General features: G+C 44.5%; 1 protein-coding gene across 2 annotated transcripts; it reads right to left on the reverse strand.

The window, feature by feature from the left end:
- Positions 1-1427: 1427 nt before the first annotated feature.
- On the reverse strand, positions 1428-13014 carry ICOS (inducible T cell costimulator). 2 transcript variants are annotated; one of them, XM_083475241.1, is made up of 6 exons: positions 12699-13014; positions 10758-10805; positions 7820-8140; positions 5957-6099; positions 3693-3784; positions 1428-1564 (listed from the first exon to the last, which is right to left on the reverse strand). In XM_083475241.1, exons 1-5 carry the CDS (start codon positions 12754-12756, stop codon positions 3710-3712), a joined length of 645 nt encoding a protein of 214 aa, XP_083331367.1. In that variant the 5' UTR covers positions 12757-13014; the 3' UTR covers positions 1428-1564; positions 3693-3709. The 2 variants fall into 2 exon arrangements, with proteins under 2 accessions (XP_083331367.1, XP_083331366.1); XM_083475240.1 differs by having other exon boundaries at positions 5957-6102; positions 12699-13006.
- Between the last annotated feature and the right edge of the window lie 4883 nt (positions 13015-17897).

A 17897-nucleotide genomic window follows, 5' to 3' on the forward strand; every position in this document is an offset into this window, starting at 1 on the left:
ATATATATATATCTCAGCTCTTAGGGTTTGGGGAAGTGGAGAACAGGAAGGTAAAGGTAAAGGTACCCCTGACCGTTAGGTCCAGTCACGGATGACTCTGGGGTTGCGGCGCTCATCTCGCTTTACTGGCCGAGGGAGCCGGCGTACAGCTTTCGGGTCACATGGCCAGCATGACTAAGCCACTTCTTGCGAACCAGAGCAGTGCACGGAAACGCCGTTTACCTTCCTGCTGGAGCGGTACCTATTTATCTACTTGCACTGGTGTGCTTTCGAACTGCTAAGTTGTCAGGAGCAGGGACCGCGCAACGGGAGCTCACCCCGTCACGGGGATTCGAACTACTGACCTTCTGATCAGCAAGTCCTAGGCTCTGTGGTTTAACCCACAGCACCACCTGCATCCCTAGAAGGAGAACAGGAGACCTGCCATCAAAAGTTTTGGGAGGAATTCAACGTCACGCTCTTCTGACTGTTCCATCAGCAAAAGCTTTTCTGACAGAATGATCCCCCTCTACTCCCCCCATGCCATGTTGTTCTGGGAGGTCTCCCAATTCTCCGGAGCATATTTCGGGAAGGTGCTGGGGGTGCCCAGAGCAGGGAGGAGAAGGGGACAGTGGCATAGCGTGGGGGGTGCAGGGGGTGCCGGCCGCAGCGGGCGCAACATCTGGGGGGGGCGCGCTCGCACTCGCAGCTCTCTGCCCCTACCTGGCTCACTCTCTCTCACTGCAGTGCTGGCTGTGCGAATCCGATCCGAGCCGCTGGGTCACCGCCCACTGTGGAGGGGGTGGGTGCCAGGCGTGCGGTGCGGAGAGAGAGCGAGGGACTATCTGGGGGAGGGACAGTGCAGCGGCCACCCAGCGCAGCGCTGAGCGCGGGAGAGAAACACACCAGACCAGACCAGGCAGCAGCAAGAAGAAGCTGGCAGCGGCGGCAGGTTAGGGGTTAGGGGGCGCAAATTACTTGCCTTGCCCTGGGTTAGGGGGCGCAAATTACTTGCCTTGCCCTGGGTTAGGGGCCGCAAATTATTTGCCTTGCCCTGGGTGCTGACAACCCACGCTACGCCGCTGGAAGCGGAAGACCTGTGGTGCAAGCGAAAGCCCTTGCGCTGGCTTCTGGTAGCATGCCAGGTTAGTTGAATCCGTCCCTCTCGTTTGTTAAGGGTGCTGGGGATTATTTGTGAGGGCTAAACTACAGTTCCCAGGATTCTTAGAAATGTGCTCTAAATATATAGTGCGCACACAGTCCTCTGGTTAGTTGAATGTGGCCCTGAAAGCCTTGCTTTCCGAATAGCTGCAAAAAGAAAATCCCTTCAAAAAGCAAACACAGACCCATTAAATTTGATCAATGTGGTTTGGGCATGTTCTGGGTGCTTCGTACATGAAGAATGGTTTGGGCAAGACGCAACAGGGAAATGAGGCTGCAGCATGAGAAGGTTTCTTCTTGAGCGGATGTCAGCATGTGACCACAAGGCCCTAACTGAACACTCCAAGGTGGACAGAGATTTCTTGTTCAGTGTCCTCTCTGCTGCGCCCCAGAAGCCACGCCTTAAACTGAAGCTCTGAACCACCTGGAAGAAATTTAAAGGCCTTGTGACATAAGGATCTAATAATAATAATAATAATAATAATAATAATAATAATAATAATTTATTATTTATACCCCGCCCATCTGGCTGGGCTTCCCCAGCCAATCTGGCCGGCTTCCAAAAAAATATTAAAATACTATAATACATCAAACATTAAAAACTTCCCTAAACAGGGCTGCCTTCAGATGTCTTCTAAAAGTCTGGTAGTTGTTGTTTTTGACATCTGGTGGGAGGGCATTCCACAGGGCGGGTGCCACTACTGAGAAGGCCCTCTGCCTGGTTCCCTGTAACTTGGCTGCTTGCAGTGAGGGAACCGCCAGAAGGCCCTCAGCGCTGGACCTCAGTGTCCGGGCAGAACGATGGGGGTGGAGACGCTCCTTCAGGTATACTGGACCAAGCCGTTTAGGGCTTTAAAGGTCAGCACCAACACTTTGAATTGTGCTCAGAAACGTACTGGGAGCCAATGTAGGTCTTTCAAGACCGGTGTTATGTGGTCTCTGTCGCCGCTCCCAGTCACCACTCTAGCTGCCGCGTTCTGGATTAGTTGTAGTTTCCGGGTCACCTTCAAAGGTAGCCCCACGTAGAGCGCATTGCAGTAGTCCAAGCGGGAGATAACCAGAGCATGCACCACTCTGGCAAGGCAGTCCGTGGGCAGATAGGGTCTCAGCTGCCCTGGACACAGATTTGACCTGTGCCTCCATGGACAGCTGTGAGTCCAAAATGACTATTATATTACTTTTTCACCTGATGGACCAAAAATAACATCCGCTCCTCAATCAATTCATGAGACCATGGTTTAATAAAATGTCAGAGGTAGCAGCTAGCCTTTGGGTTTCTCTCAGTTTCTCATTTTTACAGTCTTAAATTCAATCCTTCACATTTCCATGTCAGCTTGTGATTTCTTCATTTCTAAACAAGTCCTCATGAAAACTCACTGGCATTTTAGTGCCAATCTCTGCTACTATGCACATCCATGGATGCAGTTTTGCCTATTGTACACATTTTTGCAATGCGGTTTTCTGCAATATAACGCATTCTTTAGTTATTTTCACTAATGCATCTTTGTGGACGTGACTTAGCTGCAGAACTGCACTGCAGAAAGAGGAGGGAGGAAGTCAAGTTTTGAAATGTTAAGATTATTGTAAAACTATTGAAATGTATAAAACTGAAAATTATATATATATATATATATATATATATATATATATATATATATATATAGTGGTACCTCTGTTTACGTATTTAATTCATTCCAGAGGTCTGTTCTTAACCTGAAACTGTTCTTAACCTGAAGCACCACTTCACCATGTTCTCATCCTGAAGCAAAGTTTTAACCCGAGGTACTATTTCTGGGTTAACGGAGTCTGTAATCTGAAGCATATGTAACCCGAGGTACCACCATATATATATATATATATATATATATATATATATATATATATATATATATACATTCACACACACACACCATATTTTTTGCTCTATAAGATGCACCAGACCACAAGACGCACCTAGTTTTTGGAGGAGGAAAACAAGAAAAAAAATATTCTGAATCTCAGAAGCCAGAACAGCAAGAAGGATTGCTGTGCAGCGAAAGCAGCGATCCCTCTTGCTGTTCTGGCTTCTAGGATAGCTGCGCAGCCTGCATTCGCTCCATAAGACGCACACACATTTCCCCTTACTTTTTAGGAGGGAAAAAGTGAATCTTATAGAGCAAAAAATACGGTATACACACACACAGAGAGATATGTGTGTGTGTGTGTGTGTGTGTCTGTGTCTGTGTGTGTGTGTGTGTGTGTGTGTGTGTGTGTGTGTGTGTGTGTGTGAATATGAGAGGGTCTGCAGTTCTGCTTTAAGCAGCCACTTCCACCTCATGTGTGTGTATTGCTTTGCAGTGTCATGCAGTTTTTCAGCTTTTACAGAGGGAGAGGGAGACGGAGAGAGAGAGAGAGAGAGAGAGAGAGAGAGAGAGAGAGAGAGAGAGAGAGAGGCACATGCACACAGATACACAGAGCCTGGTACACAGAAAGGTCCTGCCAGGAACTAGGGGGGAACTAGGCTAGTCCCACTAGTCCATGGTCCGTACGCCACTGATAGAATTGTGTATTACCTCTGAGTGGTGGGTTTTTAGATGGGCTTCACTGCTGCCATGGACATGTATTCATTGTTGTAGTCATGAGAGCTCGTGACATGGCGGCAAACCTGGAAATAGAAATTAAAGATTTTAGATTGCTGATTTCCATCTACAGTGCTACCTTGGTTCTCAAACGCTGAAAACCCGGAAGTAAGTGTTCCGGTTTTTGAACATTTCCCGGAAGCCAAACGCCCGATGTGGCTGTCGGCTATTGCTTCCAGGGCACCTGGACCAATCAGAAGCTGCGCCTTGGTTTTCAAACATTTCAAAAGTCAAATGGACTTCTGGAATGGATTAAGTTTCGTGCTTTTGTTTTTGCTATTTATTTTGCGTGGGGTTTTTTGGGGGGGGGGGGGTAGGCTTTTTCAGTTAATTTGTTTTTATGACCATGTGGAACCTAGTTCAGCTTACTGATTGATTGTGTGACTGCAGAAATGGATAAACAATGACTATCATCCGTGCAGGTAAGAAATAATAATAATTTTAAATTTTATCATCTACAATACTGTCTTATTTATTTCATAGTACAATACATTGATTATTGCTTTCATTTTATGGCTCAGTGGCCTTGTTAGATAGTAAAATCCATGTTAAATTGCTGTTTTAGGGGTTGTTTTTAAAAGTCTGGAACGGATTAATCCGTTTTGCTTTACTTTCTTTGGGAAAGCACGCTTTGTTTTGGAAAGGACTTCTGGAACGGATTAAGTTTGAGAACCAAGGTATATCACTGTATATCCATATACCATATACCTGTGTCCTGATTCGCTGCTCAAAGTGGGCCAGGCCTGTATATAGATATGGCTATGGTTTCAACACACTTAACTTTCCCATCTTAGGTTTTCTATGGTTTGCTAAAGCTACGGTTTATCTCCAAGGACCAATTCACACATACATTCAGATTGGTGTTGGGATGGATGAGCAATGTTACGTGTGAATGTCACATTCCGTCCGTCTGTCTTTTTGGACTTGTGTACGCAAATCAGGAAGCTGGTATCAATGGAAGCTTCCTTGTGTACGTACACAATCTCCACCCTCAAAAAAGGAGGGGCACCTGACCTAACATCTACATGTTAGTCTCTACGTGGGGCTGCCCTTGAGACTGACCCAGAAACTCCAGCGAGATCCTTGCTGCGAGATCACATTCACCCGGTGCTATACCAGCTGCACTGGCTCCCAGTGGAGTACAGGATCAGGTTTAAGGTGCTGGTTTTAACCTTTAAAGCCCTATACAGCCTAGGACCCTCGTGCCTACGGGACCGCCTCTCCTGGTATGTCCCACAGAGGACCTTACGGTCTTCAAACAAAAACATCTTGAAGGTCCCAGGCCAAAGAGAGGTTAGGCTGGCCTCAACCAGAGCCAGGGCTTTTTCGGCTGTGGCTCCGATCTGGTGGAACACTCTGTTACAAGAGACTAGGGCCCTGCGGGACTTGACATCTTTCCACAGGGCCTGCAAGACAGAGCTGTTCCACCAGGTCTTTGGCCAGGGCACAGCCTGACTCCCTCCTTTGGCAATCTCCACGGAATCTCTAGCCCAATGGTTGCCCTCAATTTGATTTGAATTAATTTTATAATGAATGATTTTAGAATGTTGTACTATTTTATTGTTGTTAGCTGCCCTGAGCCCGGCTTCGGCTGGGGAGGGCGGGATATAAAAAAAATTATTATTATTATTATTATTATTATTATTATTATTATTATTATTATTATGTCTCCTTATGAAGGAAAAACAAGATGTAACCTGGCCCTGATGCCTACTTTCAAACAGGAAGAATCCGAAATGGACTTTGAGGCACTTTGCCAGATTGAGTGAAAGAAGAAATAAACTAATTTCACTGTCTTTTCACCAAGACCGCTCAAATGACTTCAGAGCTGGCCAGGGCACACCAGTTATTTGTTTCTCCTTTGGAAGGAAGCAATAAGGGGGATTGCTTCCTCGGATCGTTTTTGCTGATGTTCACAAAGTCCCCCCCCCCCCTTTCCTCAAGCTCCAGGTCTTTAAATCGATAAGCAGCTCTGTCTTAGAGAAATTGAAAGTAAACTGCTGTCACCGGTGATTGAATTCCGGTCGTAAATAAATGGCTCAAATTTGTTCATCAAAGCAGTTTCCATTCGACGTGCTGACTCCGTAGGTGTGCGAGGGTGTTACTGACTCTGCATCTCACGAACGAAAGCCCAAATGTCGCTCCATCTCGCAGGGACAGGTTAGGAGCCTTTGAAGAAGGCTGTGCAGAACACTTACCACATTTCTCAGGCAGCATGCTGTGAAACAGAAGATGCAGGCAACAACGGAAAAAACAGTGAGCCCAATGAGTATCCATGATGCAGATTCTGAGAACAAGCAGGAAACTTCTGAATCTTCTGAAACTTTTGAATCTTCTGCATCTTCTGAAAAAAAATATAAATAGTTTTTATTAGATCTTCGGGCCTAAGATTAACCACTATTGTCTGTACATTTCTTTCTTTCTTTCTTTCTTTCTTTCTTTCTTTCTTTCTTTCTTTCTTTCCTTCCTTCTTTCCTTCCTTCTTTCCTTCTTTCCTTCTTTCCTTCTTTCTTTGCCAGTCTTCCTTAGCCCTAGTGACTAGGGATGGAAGGATCTACCATTTCATTTTGTGATTTCTCCAATCTTAAACTCAGTTCTTTAGTTTAAAAATCCTCATGAAAATCCAACAGCCTTACTAAATGCATACTAAATTTCTCCTGGGCAGTTTCGACTAATGTGCAAATTTCAAGCGATGGCTTGGAATTTGGTTGGAGCATGGTTTTGGGAAGTGTGAATTCAATCAATACGCCTTTAAATGCAAACTGAATCGAATTTTTACTCCATCTCAACCAGCTACACCTATCCCTCATGAGGGTAAGGCCACAGTCACAGATGGAGGGAAGGGGGGGCACAGAGAAAGCTGTAGAACTGGCCACCATTCTAGTCTCATGAACCTCGGGGGAAATGTGGCAGTTTTCCTCCCAACACAGTAGATCTGACTGGTAAATTCGAATTGTAGGTTTACCATCATAATGCCACACTGCCCCCCCCAAAAAAAAACATATTAGAATCATAAAATCATAGAGTTGGAAGAGACCACAAGGGCCATCGAGTCCAACCCCCTGCCAAGCAAGAAACACCATCAGAGCACTCCTGACATATGGTTGTCAAGCCTCTGCTTAAAGACCTCCAAAGTAGGAGACTCCACCACACTCCTTGGCAGCAAATTCCACTGTCGAACAGCTCTTACTGTCAGGAAGTTCTTCCTAATGTTTAGGTGGAATCTTCTTTCTTGTAGTTTGGATCCATTGCTCCGTGTCTGCTTCTCTGGAGCAGCAGAAAACAACCTTTCTCCCTCCTCTATGTGACATCCTTTTATATATTTGAACATGGCTATCATATCACCCCTTAACCTCCTCTTCTCCAGGCTAATATTAATAAGCCAAGAGACAAATTCTCCACCTCATATATCACTTCTAAAAAATGCAGTATAGAAATCCTTCTATACTGGAAGGGTGATTTAACTTTCTAGACTTTAGGCATCTTAAAAAGCAGAGACATCACCTTGCCAACAAAGGTCTGTATAGTTAAAGCTATGGTTTTCCCAGTAGTGATGTATGGAAGTGAGAGCTGGACCATAAAGAAGGCTGAAGGCCGAAGAATTCATGCTTTTGAATTATGGTGCTGGAGGAGACTCTTGAGAGTCCCATGGACTGCAAGAAAATCAAACCTATCCATTCTGAAGGAAATCAGCCCTGAGTGCTCACTAGAAGGACAGATCCTGAAGCTGAGGCTCCAATACTTTGGCCACCTCATGAGAAGAGAAGACTTCCTGGAAAAGACCCTGGTGTTGGGAAAGATGGAGGGCACAAGGAGAAGGGGACGACAGAGGACGAGATGGTTGGACAGTGTTCTCGAAGCTACCAGCATGAGTTTGACCAAACTGCGGGAGACAGTAGAAGACAGGAGTGCCTGGCGTGCTCTGGTCCATGGGGTCATGAAGAGTCAGACACAACTAAATGACTAAACAACAACATAAGGTGTATCTGTTATCACAGATGAATGACTAGCAGGACTCTCATTTTTTCACTTAGACAACAAAGATAAAGCAGTCTACTGACCTTGGATATATAGATGTTTTTCAATTGTTTCACAGCAATGAGGGACAGGAGCATAGATTTCTAGGCAGCTGATGTAGGTATCACTATGTTTGCTTTTCAAATCTCTGAGAACAAATGACACTTTATCACCGGAATGCACTGGATTACAAATGTTACTCCCTTTAATGCGTGGTTTCCCTTTTTCTATGTAGAGATCACAGACTTTTTCTTTGTGCTGCACTCTGAACAGTTTAATATGGAAGATGTCAGCACTGTGTGGCAAAGGGCAGTCAAATGTGAAGTTTTCTCTCGGAAATTCATCACTGGAGGCATTAAGATTCCCTGGAAGTGGAGAGAGAATGAAATTGTTCACAATAAGCATATAAAAGAAAAATCCCATTGGAAGTACAAGCATCTGTTCTTCTATTTTATTTTATTTTATTTTATTAAAAAGAAGAACATTTGAGGAAGAGAGGAATGATAAAGAGGGGAGTTATGCTCTTTCTAGACACCCCATCCCTGATGGTCTTATAGCATGTGCATCATGAGCTACCATAAGCAGCAGGAACAACTATGCCCACCTACGACCAGGATACCCAATAAGATGGACTACAACTCCCATAAGCCCCAACTAGGATGACCAGGGATGATGAGAGTTGTAGTCCACAACATCTGGAGGCAACCATCTTGGCCACGGGTAGGCAACCTAAGGCCCATGGGCCGGATCCGGCCCAATCACCTTCTCAATCCAGCCTATGGGCGGTCCGGGAATCAGCGTGTTTTTACATGAGTAGAATGTGTCCTTTTATTTAAAATGCATCTCTGGGTTATTTGTGGAGCATAGGAATTCGTTCATTCCCCCCCCCCCAAAAAAAAATATAGTCCGGCCCCCCACAAGGTCTGAGGGACAGTAGACTGGCCCCCTGCTGAAAAAGGTTGCTGACCCCTTATCTTGACTATCTCTGCCAAGAATTTCCAGGGAAATCTTCCCAAGCTGTTCAACTGGTTTGCGTAAGCAAAAAGTCATTTGAATTTTAATTATTTTTACTTATTAATTTTAACTATTTTTATTATTATGCTTTCTATTACCATCCTTTGATTTCATTGTTGTTTTATTATTTTGCTCCATGAAATATGTTTTTAATGTTGTACATCACCCTGCAATCTTTTGATAAAGGGCAGCATGTAAATAAAATTATTATTAATGATGATGATGATGATGATGATGTTCGTATTTGTATAGTTCAGGGATATCCAACAGGTCGATCACGATCTACTGGTAGATCCCTGGGAGGTTTTGGTAGATCGCTGGGTCCCTTTCCTTAGCGTTGGTAAAATAGAATTTGCCCCCGCCCCTTCGCCCCGCCCTCCATTGTTCTGCAGAATGGAAGATGGAGTTTACTCAGTAGATGGAGTTTCCTCAGCAATCTGTGAGTGGCTCTTCCCCTTTCTCCCTCCCAAGAGCTTAGCCTTGATCTCCCCAAAAATGGGGCTTTCCTCCTTTCTTACTCCCTAAACAAAGTTCAGTAACTTTGCCCTGAACCCCCAAAAAGGGGGTAGATCACTGCCAGTAGTTCACAATCTCCTGGGAGTTGGCCACCCCTGTATAGTTTAATTTTAGCAAGCATTTGTTTGCCTTAAAAAGGTAAAGGTAAAGGGACCCCTGACCATTAGGTCCAGTCATGGCCGACTCTGGGGTTGTGGCGCTCATCTCGCTTTATTGGCCGAGGGGGCCGGCGTACAGCTTCCAGGTCATGTGGCCAGCATGACTAAGCCGCTTCTGGCAAACCACAGCAGCGCACGGAAACGCCGTTTACCTTCCCACCGGAGTGGTACCTATTTATCTACTTGCACTTTGACATGCTTTTGAACTGCTAGGTTGGCAGGAGCTGGGACCTAGCAACGGGAGCTCACCCCGTCACGGGGATTTGAACCACCGACCTTCTGATCAGCAAGTCCTAAGCTCTGTGGTTTAACCCACAGCGCCACCCGCGTCCCATTCATTTGCCTTAGAAAGTTTTAAAGTTCTTCTAAGTCTTTCATTCTCAGTTTTCTGCTCTTTTGTGCCCTTGCCAGGGACTGAGCTCCATCATTTGATGACCCAGTCTGAAGGCTGCAAACTTGCAGTTTATAAATGTGATGAAATACCAGCCAAAATAGTTTATTCTGAACAGATCTTCTGGATGATATTTCAAAGTTTAAAACTGACTTGGTCAGATCCTTGTCCATGGTTATGAATCTTCTTAAATCATGTGAAGTGCAATCCAGCTCAGAATCGGGCATGCTTAATCTTTGTTGATTTCAGTGGTGCTTAAGTATACAGTGGTACCTCAGGTTAAGTACTTAATTCGTTCCGGAGGTCCGTTCTTAACCTGAAACTGTTCTTAACCTGAAGCATCACTTTAGCTAATGGGGCCTCCTGCTGCCGCCACGCCACCAGAGCATGATTTCTGTTCTTATCCTGAAGCAAAGTTCTTAACCTGAAGCACTATTTCTGGGTTAGTGGCAGTGGCGTAGCGTGGGGGTGCAGGGGGGGCCGGCCGCACCGGGCGCAACATCTGGGGGTTAGGGTTAGGGGGCGCAAATCCACCGGTTAGGGGGCGCAAATCCACCGGTTAGGCGGCACAAATTACTTGCCTTGCCCCGGGTGCTGACAACCCACGCTACGCCACTGGTTAGTGGAGTCTGTAACCTGAAGCGTATGTAAGCTGCGGTACCACTGTACATGCGTACAGGATTGTTATCCTTTGCTCCAATCCCATACACAGGCTGCTTTAATCCCATTTACTTTGCATGAGATTTAAACAGCCTAACGTGATACAGAATTGTAGACATCATTTCTTTCCTCTAAATTTTTGTATCATATCTCTAGATCCGCAACAGTAAAAACAGAGGGAGAAATAAAGTTTGGCATGCTAGATTGATTCCATCCAAGCATCCCCCCCAAAAAAGTATGTACCTTTCAGCGAAGCTCTGCTGGATGCAAATGATGAACAGGAATCGCCACCTAAAAATAAAACAGTTTTTTTTTCACACATGGAAAACATTTCTCATTCTGCAAACATTGTGTGTTAATAAGTAGTATTAATAAGTAGCAGGAATCTCAATGTCCAACGTGGGTTTAGAACCCACAACACTGGGATTGTGAGTCTCGTGCTCAACTGACTGAGCTATTTGGCAGCCAAGAGGGAAACAGAATCCCAGAGGATGTACTATTCACACAAGCCCTTTGTCCTCCACTGAGTCTCCCTTCTGCTGTTCTCAGGTGCCTTGCTCTATATAAGGGCTAGGTTTATGGACAATTTGCAGGGTTGCCATTTGTCCTCTTTTTCCAGGACATGTCCTCTTTTTCATGGGTAGAGTCGTCATAGTGATCCATAGTTAAAAGTAAAAGTTGGCAAATGTGAAAAGTTTTGCTCTTCAAAATATGGCAACTCTATTTCTGTTCTCTTGTTGTTTTTGTCTCCTTAAAAGATTCATAAAATATTGATATTTAAGAGAGTGTGGTGGGTTGGGCAGTGTGAAAGAGTCCTGTCTGATGTCCCAAAATTCAGTTGCTGAGTCGGGCACATGAACTCCTAATGTATTTGTTTATTTCTTTGTTTAAAATGCAATCATGCCACCCTTCAGTTGAAACCAGCTCCCAGCAGAGCTCACAATATTAATAAGAAGACATAAAATTCGATAGTGGGATTTAAGACAGCAAAGAGAGAAGAAGAGTGAGGTGATTTAAAACCAGCTCAAATGACATGCTGGAAAGTCTGACCTGAAAAGGCACCAAGTTTGGTACCAGGTGGGTCTCCCTTGAGGAGACATTTCATGGTGACCTGAGAAGACCCTTTCTGCAGTCTAACATGCCCCACCTCAGAGGCAGTGGACCTGAGAGGGAACTCTGAGGAATATAACATTTGGATAGGTTCCCAAAGTAGGAGGAGGAGGTCTTTCAAATATCTAGTTTCCAAGCACGAATGGTAAGCAACAACAGATATGTTCTGAAGTAAGTGGGAAGGAGTCACTGTGTTTTTATTAATTTGAAATGTATTGAACAAGCAAGGGATACCTACCGAAAAGCAACTTTTCACAGGAGAACTTATTGCAAAAATCAGAGAGAACCACGCTAACCATGTGCACACATCACACTTACTTAACAAAAGAACCGACATATTGGAAAGGTCATAAGGGATGGGGAGCTATGCCACAATTGGAAACCCAAAAAAGCTGTATTTGTCTGGAAGGTGTCTAGCTACATCTTCAAAAAAAGGACTTATTTAGTAAGACAAAAAAATCTGCTCAACTTGACCTCTAGACAGCCAAATTTCCAGAATCACTAATTAGATAATGAAATATTTGACTACCGCTGCTTTTTTAAAACTAGTTGGTTTTTAAAGCATTGTTGAAGGATAGGTTTATCAATATGCGTTACATAAACAGATAAAGGTTCGCTTTCTCTGTATATGAAAAAGGGAAAAAATACATTACTTTTTTGCCTCAAAAACCACAGGAAGCACCAACTGATGATGGCAGAAATCCACCCATCCTTTGAATTTAAGCAGTGGTTCAGTTCAAAACTAACGTATTTCCATGTAAAAAGTTGTTGTTTTTATTTATTTTTAATTTAAATTTATATACAGCCCTTCATCAAGAGATCTCCAGGAAGCTCACAGAATAAAATACAAAATAAAACACAAGTAAATAATTAAACCAAAACAACAAAACAATAACTCCCCACTTCCCACAGAGACATTTAAAAGACTGCAGGAACGTTCACCGTGAAAGTTAAGGTGCCTTTTATCCACCAAAGCTTTCTGACCACTGTTCCTCTGCTACCTCTTCCCCACACAACCTTCCACTAATAAATTGATCAGTAAATGGCTGCCGGGAGACTGTGGAGATCACTTACCATGAAGAGGCTCAAAGCAGAAGCAAAAAAGGCAGATAGTCACAATATATAGCTTCATGCTTCTTGAAGAGAGACACTGACGCTTCTCTTTTGTTCTGTTTTGAGGGGAAGAGGTTGAACGTTTAGAACAATTAGGGCTCCATTCCCTTTGAAATCTTCAGTGGTTAGAGGGAGGCAACTTCACCGTCTAGAAGTCATCTTGCATTTGCCAAAATATCTCACCACCTTTTCATTAGATCCCACACCTTTGACACGTCACCACAGAAGGTCTTCATTATCCAACCGAGATCTATGGTGGTTTCCCCAGTTCATTTCTTGGTAAGAACCCTGAGCTTACAGTTATCAGCTTATGCTGATCTAAAAATGAATATATATCATGATGATGATAGCGTTTACGATGCAAATCTTTGCCTTAGTGCAGTAGTCCTCTGGATAACCTGACCCTGTGTATGGAAAATAAAGTCTTAGAATGGCCAGAGAAGGAACCTTTTCCCCCCAAAGGGAAATGAAGAGGACCTAGGCAACTACTGACCAGTAGTTCTTGACGTCAATACCAGGAGAGATCCCAGAACAGATAATTAAACAGTGGGTCTGTAAGCACTTAGAAAAGGATGCTGGAATTACTAAGAGCTAGCTTGGGTTTCTCAAAAAGAAGTCATGCAAAATGAATCTCATTTATTTCTTTTGATAGAGCTACAAGCTTGGTGGATCAGGTGAACGCTGTAGATGTCATGTATTTCTGTTTCAGGAAGGCTTTCGACAATGTCTCCCATGATCTTCTTGAGGAGAAGCTGGTAAAATATTGACTAGATGATGTTATTATTAGGTGGATTCACAGCCAGTTGACTGACTGAACCCAGAGCGCTCACCACTCATTCCTGATCATTCTCGAAAAAGGGACCAATGAGTTCTGCTCTGGGCCTGGTGTTGTTCAACATATTTACCAATTACTTTGATAAAAGAATAGGGGGACGCAGGCAGCGCTGAGGTCTAAACCACAGAGCCTAAGGCTTGCCGATCAGAAGGTCGGCGGTTCGAATCCCCTCGACAGGGTGAGCTCCCATTGTTCGGTCCCTGGTCCTGCCCACCTAGCAGTTCGAAAGCACGTCAAAGTGCAAGTAGATAAATAGGTACCACTCTGGCGGGAAGGCAAATGGCGTTTCCGTTCACTACTCTGGTTCGTCAGAAGCAGCTTAGTCATGCTGGCCACATGACCTGGAAGCTGTCTGCGGACAAACACTGGCTCCCTCGGCCTATAGAGCGAAATGAGCGCACAACCCCATAGTCGTACGCGACTGGACCTAACGGTCAGGGGTACCTTTACCTTTGATAAAATAATAGACGAGATGGTCATCAAATTGGCATATGACACCAAAGTGGGAGGGGTAACACCTCAGAAGACAGAATCAGGATTCAAGATTATCTTAACAGTTTGGAGAACTGGACCAAAACTAATAAAATGAATTTCAGCAGGGGAAAACGTTGGTGCACAGATATTATTTATCATTTGTTTATTTATTGCATTTCTATCCCAAATTTTTGTCCCTGGAGCTCAAGGTGGTTTACAAGCTCCACAACAACCTTGTGAGGCAGGTTAAAATAGGTTGGGAGACACCTGGCTTGACAGCAGCACATGTGGAAAGAATCCAGGGGTCTTAGTATCATAGAATCATAGAATCATAGAGTTGGAAGAGACCACAAGGGCCATCGAGTCCAACCCCCTGCCAAGCAGGAAACACCATCAGAGCACTCCTGACATATGGTTGTCAAGCCTCTGCTTAAAGACCTCCAAAGTAGGAGACTCCACCACACTCCTTGGCAGCAAATTCCACTGTCAAACAGCTCTTACTGTCAGGAAGTTCTTCCTAATGTTTAGGTGGAATCTTCTTTCTTGTAGTTTGGATCCATTGCTCCGTGTCCGCTTCTCTGGAGCAGCAGAAAACAACCTTTCTCCCTCCTCTATGTGACATCCTTTTATATATTTGAACATGGCTATCATATCACCCCTTAACCTCCTCTTCTCCAGGCTAAACATGCCCAGCTCCCTTAGCCGTTCCTCATAAGGCATCGTTTCCAGGCCTTTGACCATTTTGGTTGCCCTCCTCTGGACACGTTCCAGTTTGTCAGTGTCCTTCTTGAATTGTGGTACCCAGAACTGGACACAGTACTCCAGGTGAGGTCTGACCAGAGCAGAATACAGTGGCACTATTACTTCCCTTGATCTAGATGCTATACTCCTATTGATGCAGCCCAGAATTGCATTGGCTTTTTTAGCTGCCGCGTCACACTGTTGGCTCATGTCAAGTTTGTGGTCAACCAAGACTCCTAGATCCTTTTCACATGTACTGCTCTCAAGCCAGGTGTCACCCATCTTGTATTTGTGCCTCTCATTATTATTTTTTTGCCCAAGTGCAATACTTTACATTTCTCCCTGTTAAAATTCATCTTGTTTGTTTTGGTCCAGTTCTCTAATCTGTCAGGTCGTTTTGAAGTGTGATCCTGTCCTCTGGGGTGTTAGCCACCCCTCCCAGTTTGGTGTCATCTGCAAATTTGATCAGGATGCCCTTGAGTCCATCATCCAAGTCGTTGATAAAGATGTTGAATAAGACCGGGCCCAAGACAGAACCCTGTGGCACCCCACTAGTCACTCTTCTAATAGATCACAAGCTTAACACAAGTCAACACTGTGTTGCAGAAGCAGCATCAGAAAAAAGTATGCTGATTTGATCAAGGGAAGTCATATTATCACTCTTTTCTGCCTTGGTCAGATGCCCCCTGGAGTATTATGTCTAGTTCTGAGCCCCACAGTTTAAGAAGGACATTGACAAGCTGGAACATGTGCAAAGGAGGACAACCAATATGATCAAGGGTCTGGAAACAAAGCCTTACAAGGAATGGTTGAGGGAGTTGGGTATGTTTAGCCTAGAGAAGACTCCTCTTCATTCTACTGCTCTCCTTTATCTACTTCTCCCTTCTTTCTTCCTTCCTGTCCTCCCCACCCGTTTTCCTCTTGCTTGCTTGTTTTTTAGTGTGTTCATTTCAATGCTCCTTCATTCGGTCTACAAATGTGTAGACCCTACTAATCTCCCTTGTCTGTCATCTCTTCTTTTGCTTGAATATGCACACTCACACCTGCTACTCTGTTACTTCACAAGCCTACAATTTCTTCATACATTTCCCGTCCTCAAACTCTTTCAGTCCCTTGTGTTTGTGGCAATTTCCATCAGGACTTTAATCTTTACCTCTGCAGCTGAAATCCCCATGAAAATCTCTCACACACAGCAATTACTTTTCGCTGAGGTGGGCTCAACTGGGTTGAATGGAACTCCTTTAAAAAATAATAATATTAATGCTATATTATTACACTTTTCAGCCAATATTGTCATGCATCAAACAAGCTTGTAGTGAAGGTAAGAACAAAAGAAAAGCAAAATGACATATGAAGGAGAATGAGACACAAGTAGACTGTATCCCCACAGCTTTGAATTCTGCTGCTCAAACTCCACCTCCCAGTTAACTCCTGTCTGAATAAATACACTCCTAGTCCTTCAATCAAAGCTCAGAGTCTCCTTTCCCTAGTTGTAGATATTTTCTTCTAAGTGGACAGTTCAACCCAGAACCAACACTCTCCCTCTTGAACCATCACCCTATCTCCCTCTCAAACGAAACCCTATCTGAACACTCTCTCAGAAATGGCTGCTTTTATTCTACCTCTGGCCCCACCCCCCTATGACTAGCTGTCTTGGTAGCCAATCAGAGAGAGGCTCCAGCCCCCTGGTGGAATTCTGAGGAACTGTATCACTGGGAATGACAAGTGAGGTGAGCACTGTTGCATTCAGGTCCTGCTCACATCTGGGGCTCCTCTGTAAGAAGTAGTTGTAGGACTTAGATGGGGCTTTCGCCTGATCCAGGAAAGCTCTCCTTATGTCCTCTATGCTGGATATGAATGCTTGAAGAAGGCTGATGACTGTGAATTACATGGCAGTTCTTTCTTTTCTAGCCTTAATGTCTATTTTTTTGAAAACTCGAAGCTATAATTCAGACTGGAATGATCTGTTTGAATGCAGGATTTTCTAACCACAGGTTGTCTGTTACCATCTTCCCCCGAGCGCCCTTATCAGTGACCTCTTCATCGCGCTCTCAAGTAATTTCCCTGGAGATGAGCTTGAACAATCCAATAACATGCACACTGACAGCCTCATTTCTGAAAGGAGATGACTATTTTCTCTGTTGGTTTCAGACAGGCCTCTCTGACAACAGTTCTTCCAGGAAAACAACTTGCCATTTGTCGACAGTTGTCCTCATAACATTCCACGCGGTCATTTCCATACTCATCCATGATCTTCTGCAATTAGGACTATAAAGAAATGTGTGCATTCTTTTGTTTCCATCTTGCCTACAATTTTTCTGCTTCGGCCTCCGGAGGAGAGCATTGCTACTGTTACAAAGCAGCCTTTCTTCCGAACAGCTATTTGATCCCTTGCATGAGCTCTTGTGACCTCAATCAGAGATGGAGACATGGAGGGAAATGCAACCAGGGGTGGACCTTGGTAATATGGCGCCCTGTGTGAAGCCAAAATGTGAGCCCCCACCCCACCCGCAACTGTCGGGCCACCTTCCCAAATCCAAGTAAATGAGATGCAGGGCTTTGGAAAGGAGTAGTGTGGGCTACTCAAAGGTCTCAACGTCCGTATAGTTAAAGCTATGGTTTTCCCAGTAGTGATGTATGGAAGTGAGAGCTGGACCATCAAGAAGGCTGATCGCCAAAGAATTGATGCTTTTGAATTATGGTGCTGGAGGAGACTCTTGAGAGTCCCATGGACTGCAAGAAGATCAACCCTATCCATTCTGAAGGAAATCAGCCCTGAGTGCTCACTGGAAGGACAGATCCTGAAGCTGAGACTCCAATACTTTGGCCACCTCATGAGAAGAGAAGACTCCCTGGAAAAGACCCTGATGTTGGGAAAGATGGAGGGCACAAGGAGAAGGGGATGACAGAGAACGAGATGGTTGGGCAGTGTTCTCGAAGCTACCAGGATGAGCTTGACCAAACTGCAGGAGGCAGTGGAAGACTGGCATGCCTGGCGTGCTCTGGTCCATGGGGTCACGAAAAGTCAGACACGAATAAACAACAACAAAAACAAGGGCTCTGACAGGGTCCTAGAGTCCTCCTGACTGCTTCCCAAAGCTGGACAGGTA

The sequence above is a fragment of the Podarcis liolepis genome, assembly GCF_965112155.1.
Source record: "Podarcis liolepis genome assembly, chromosome: 1".
Classification (NCBI taxonomy): domain Eukaryota; kingdom Metazoa; phylum Chordata; class Lepidosauria; order Squamata; family Lacertidae; genus Podarcis; species Podarcis liolepis.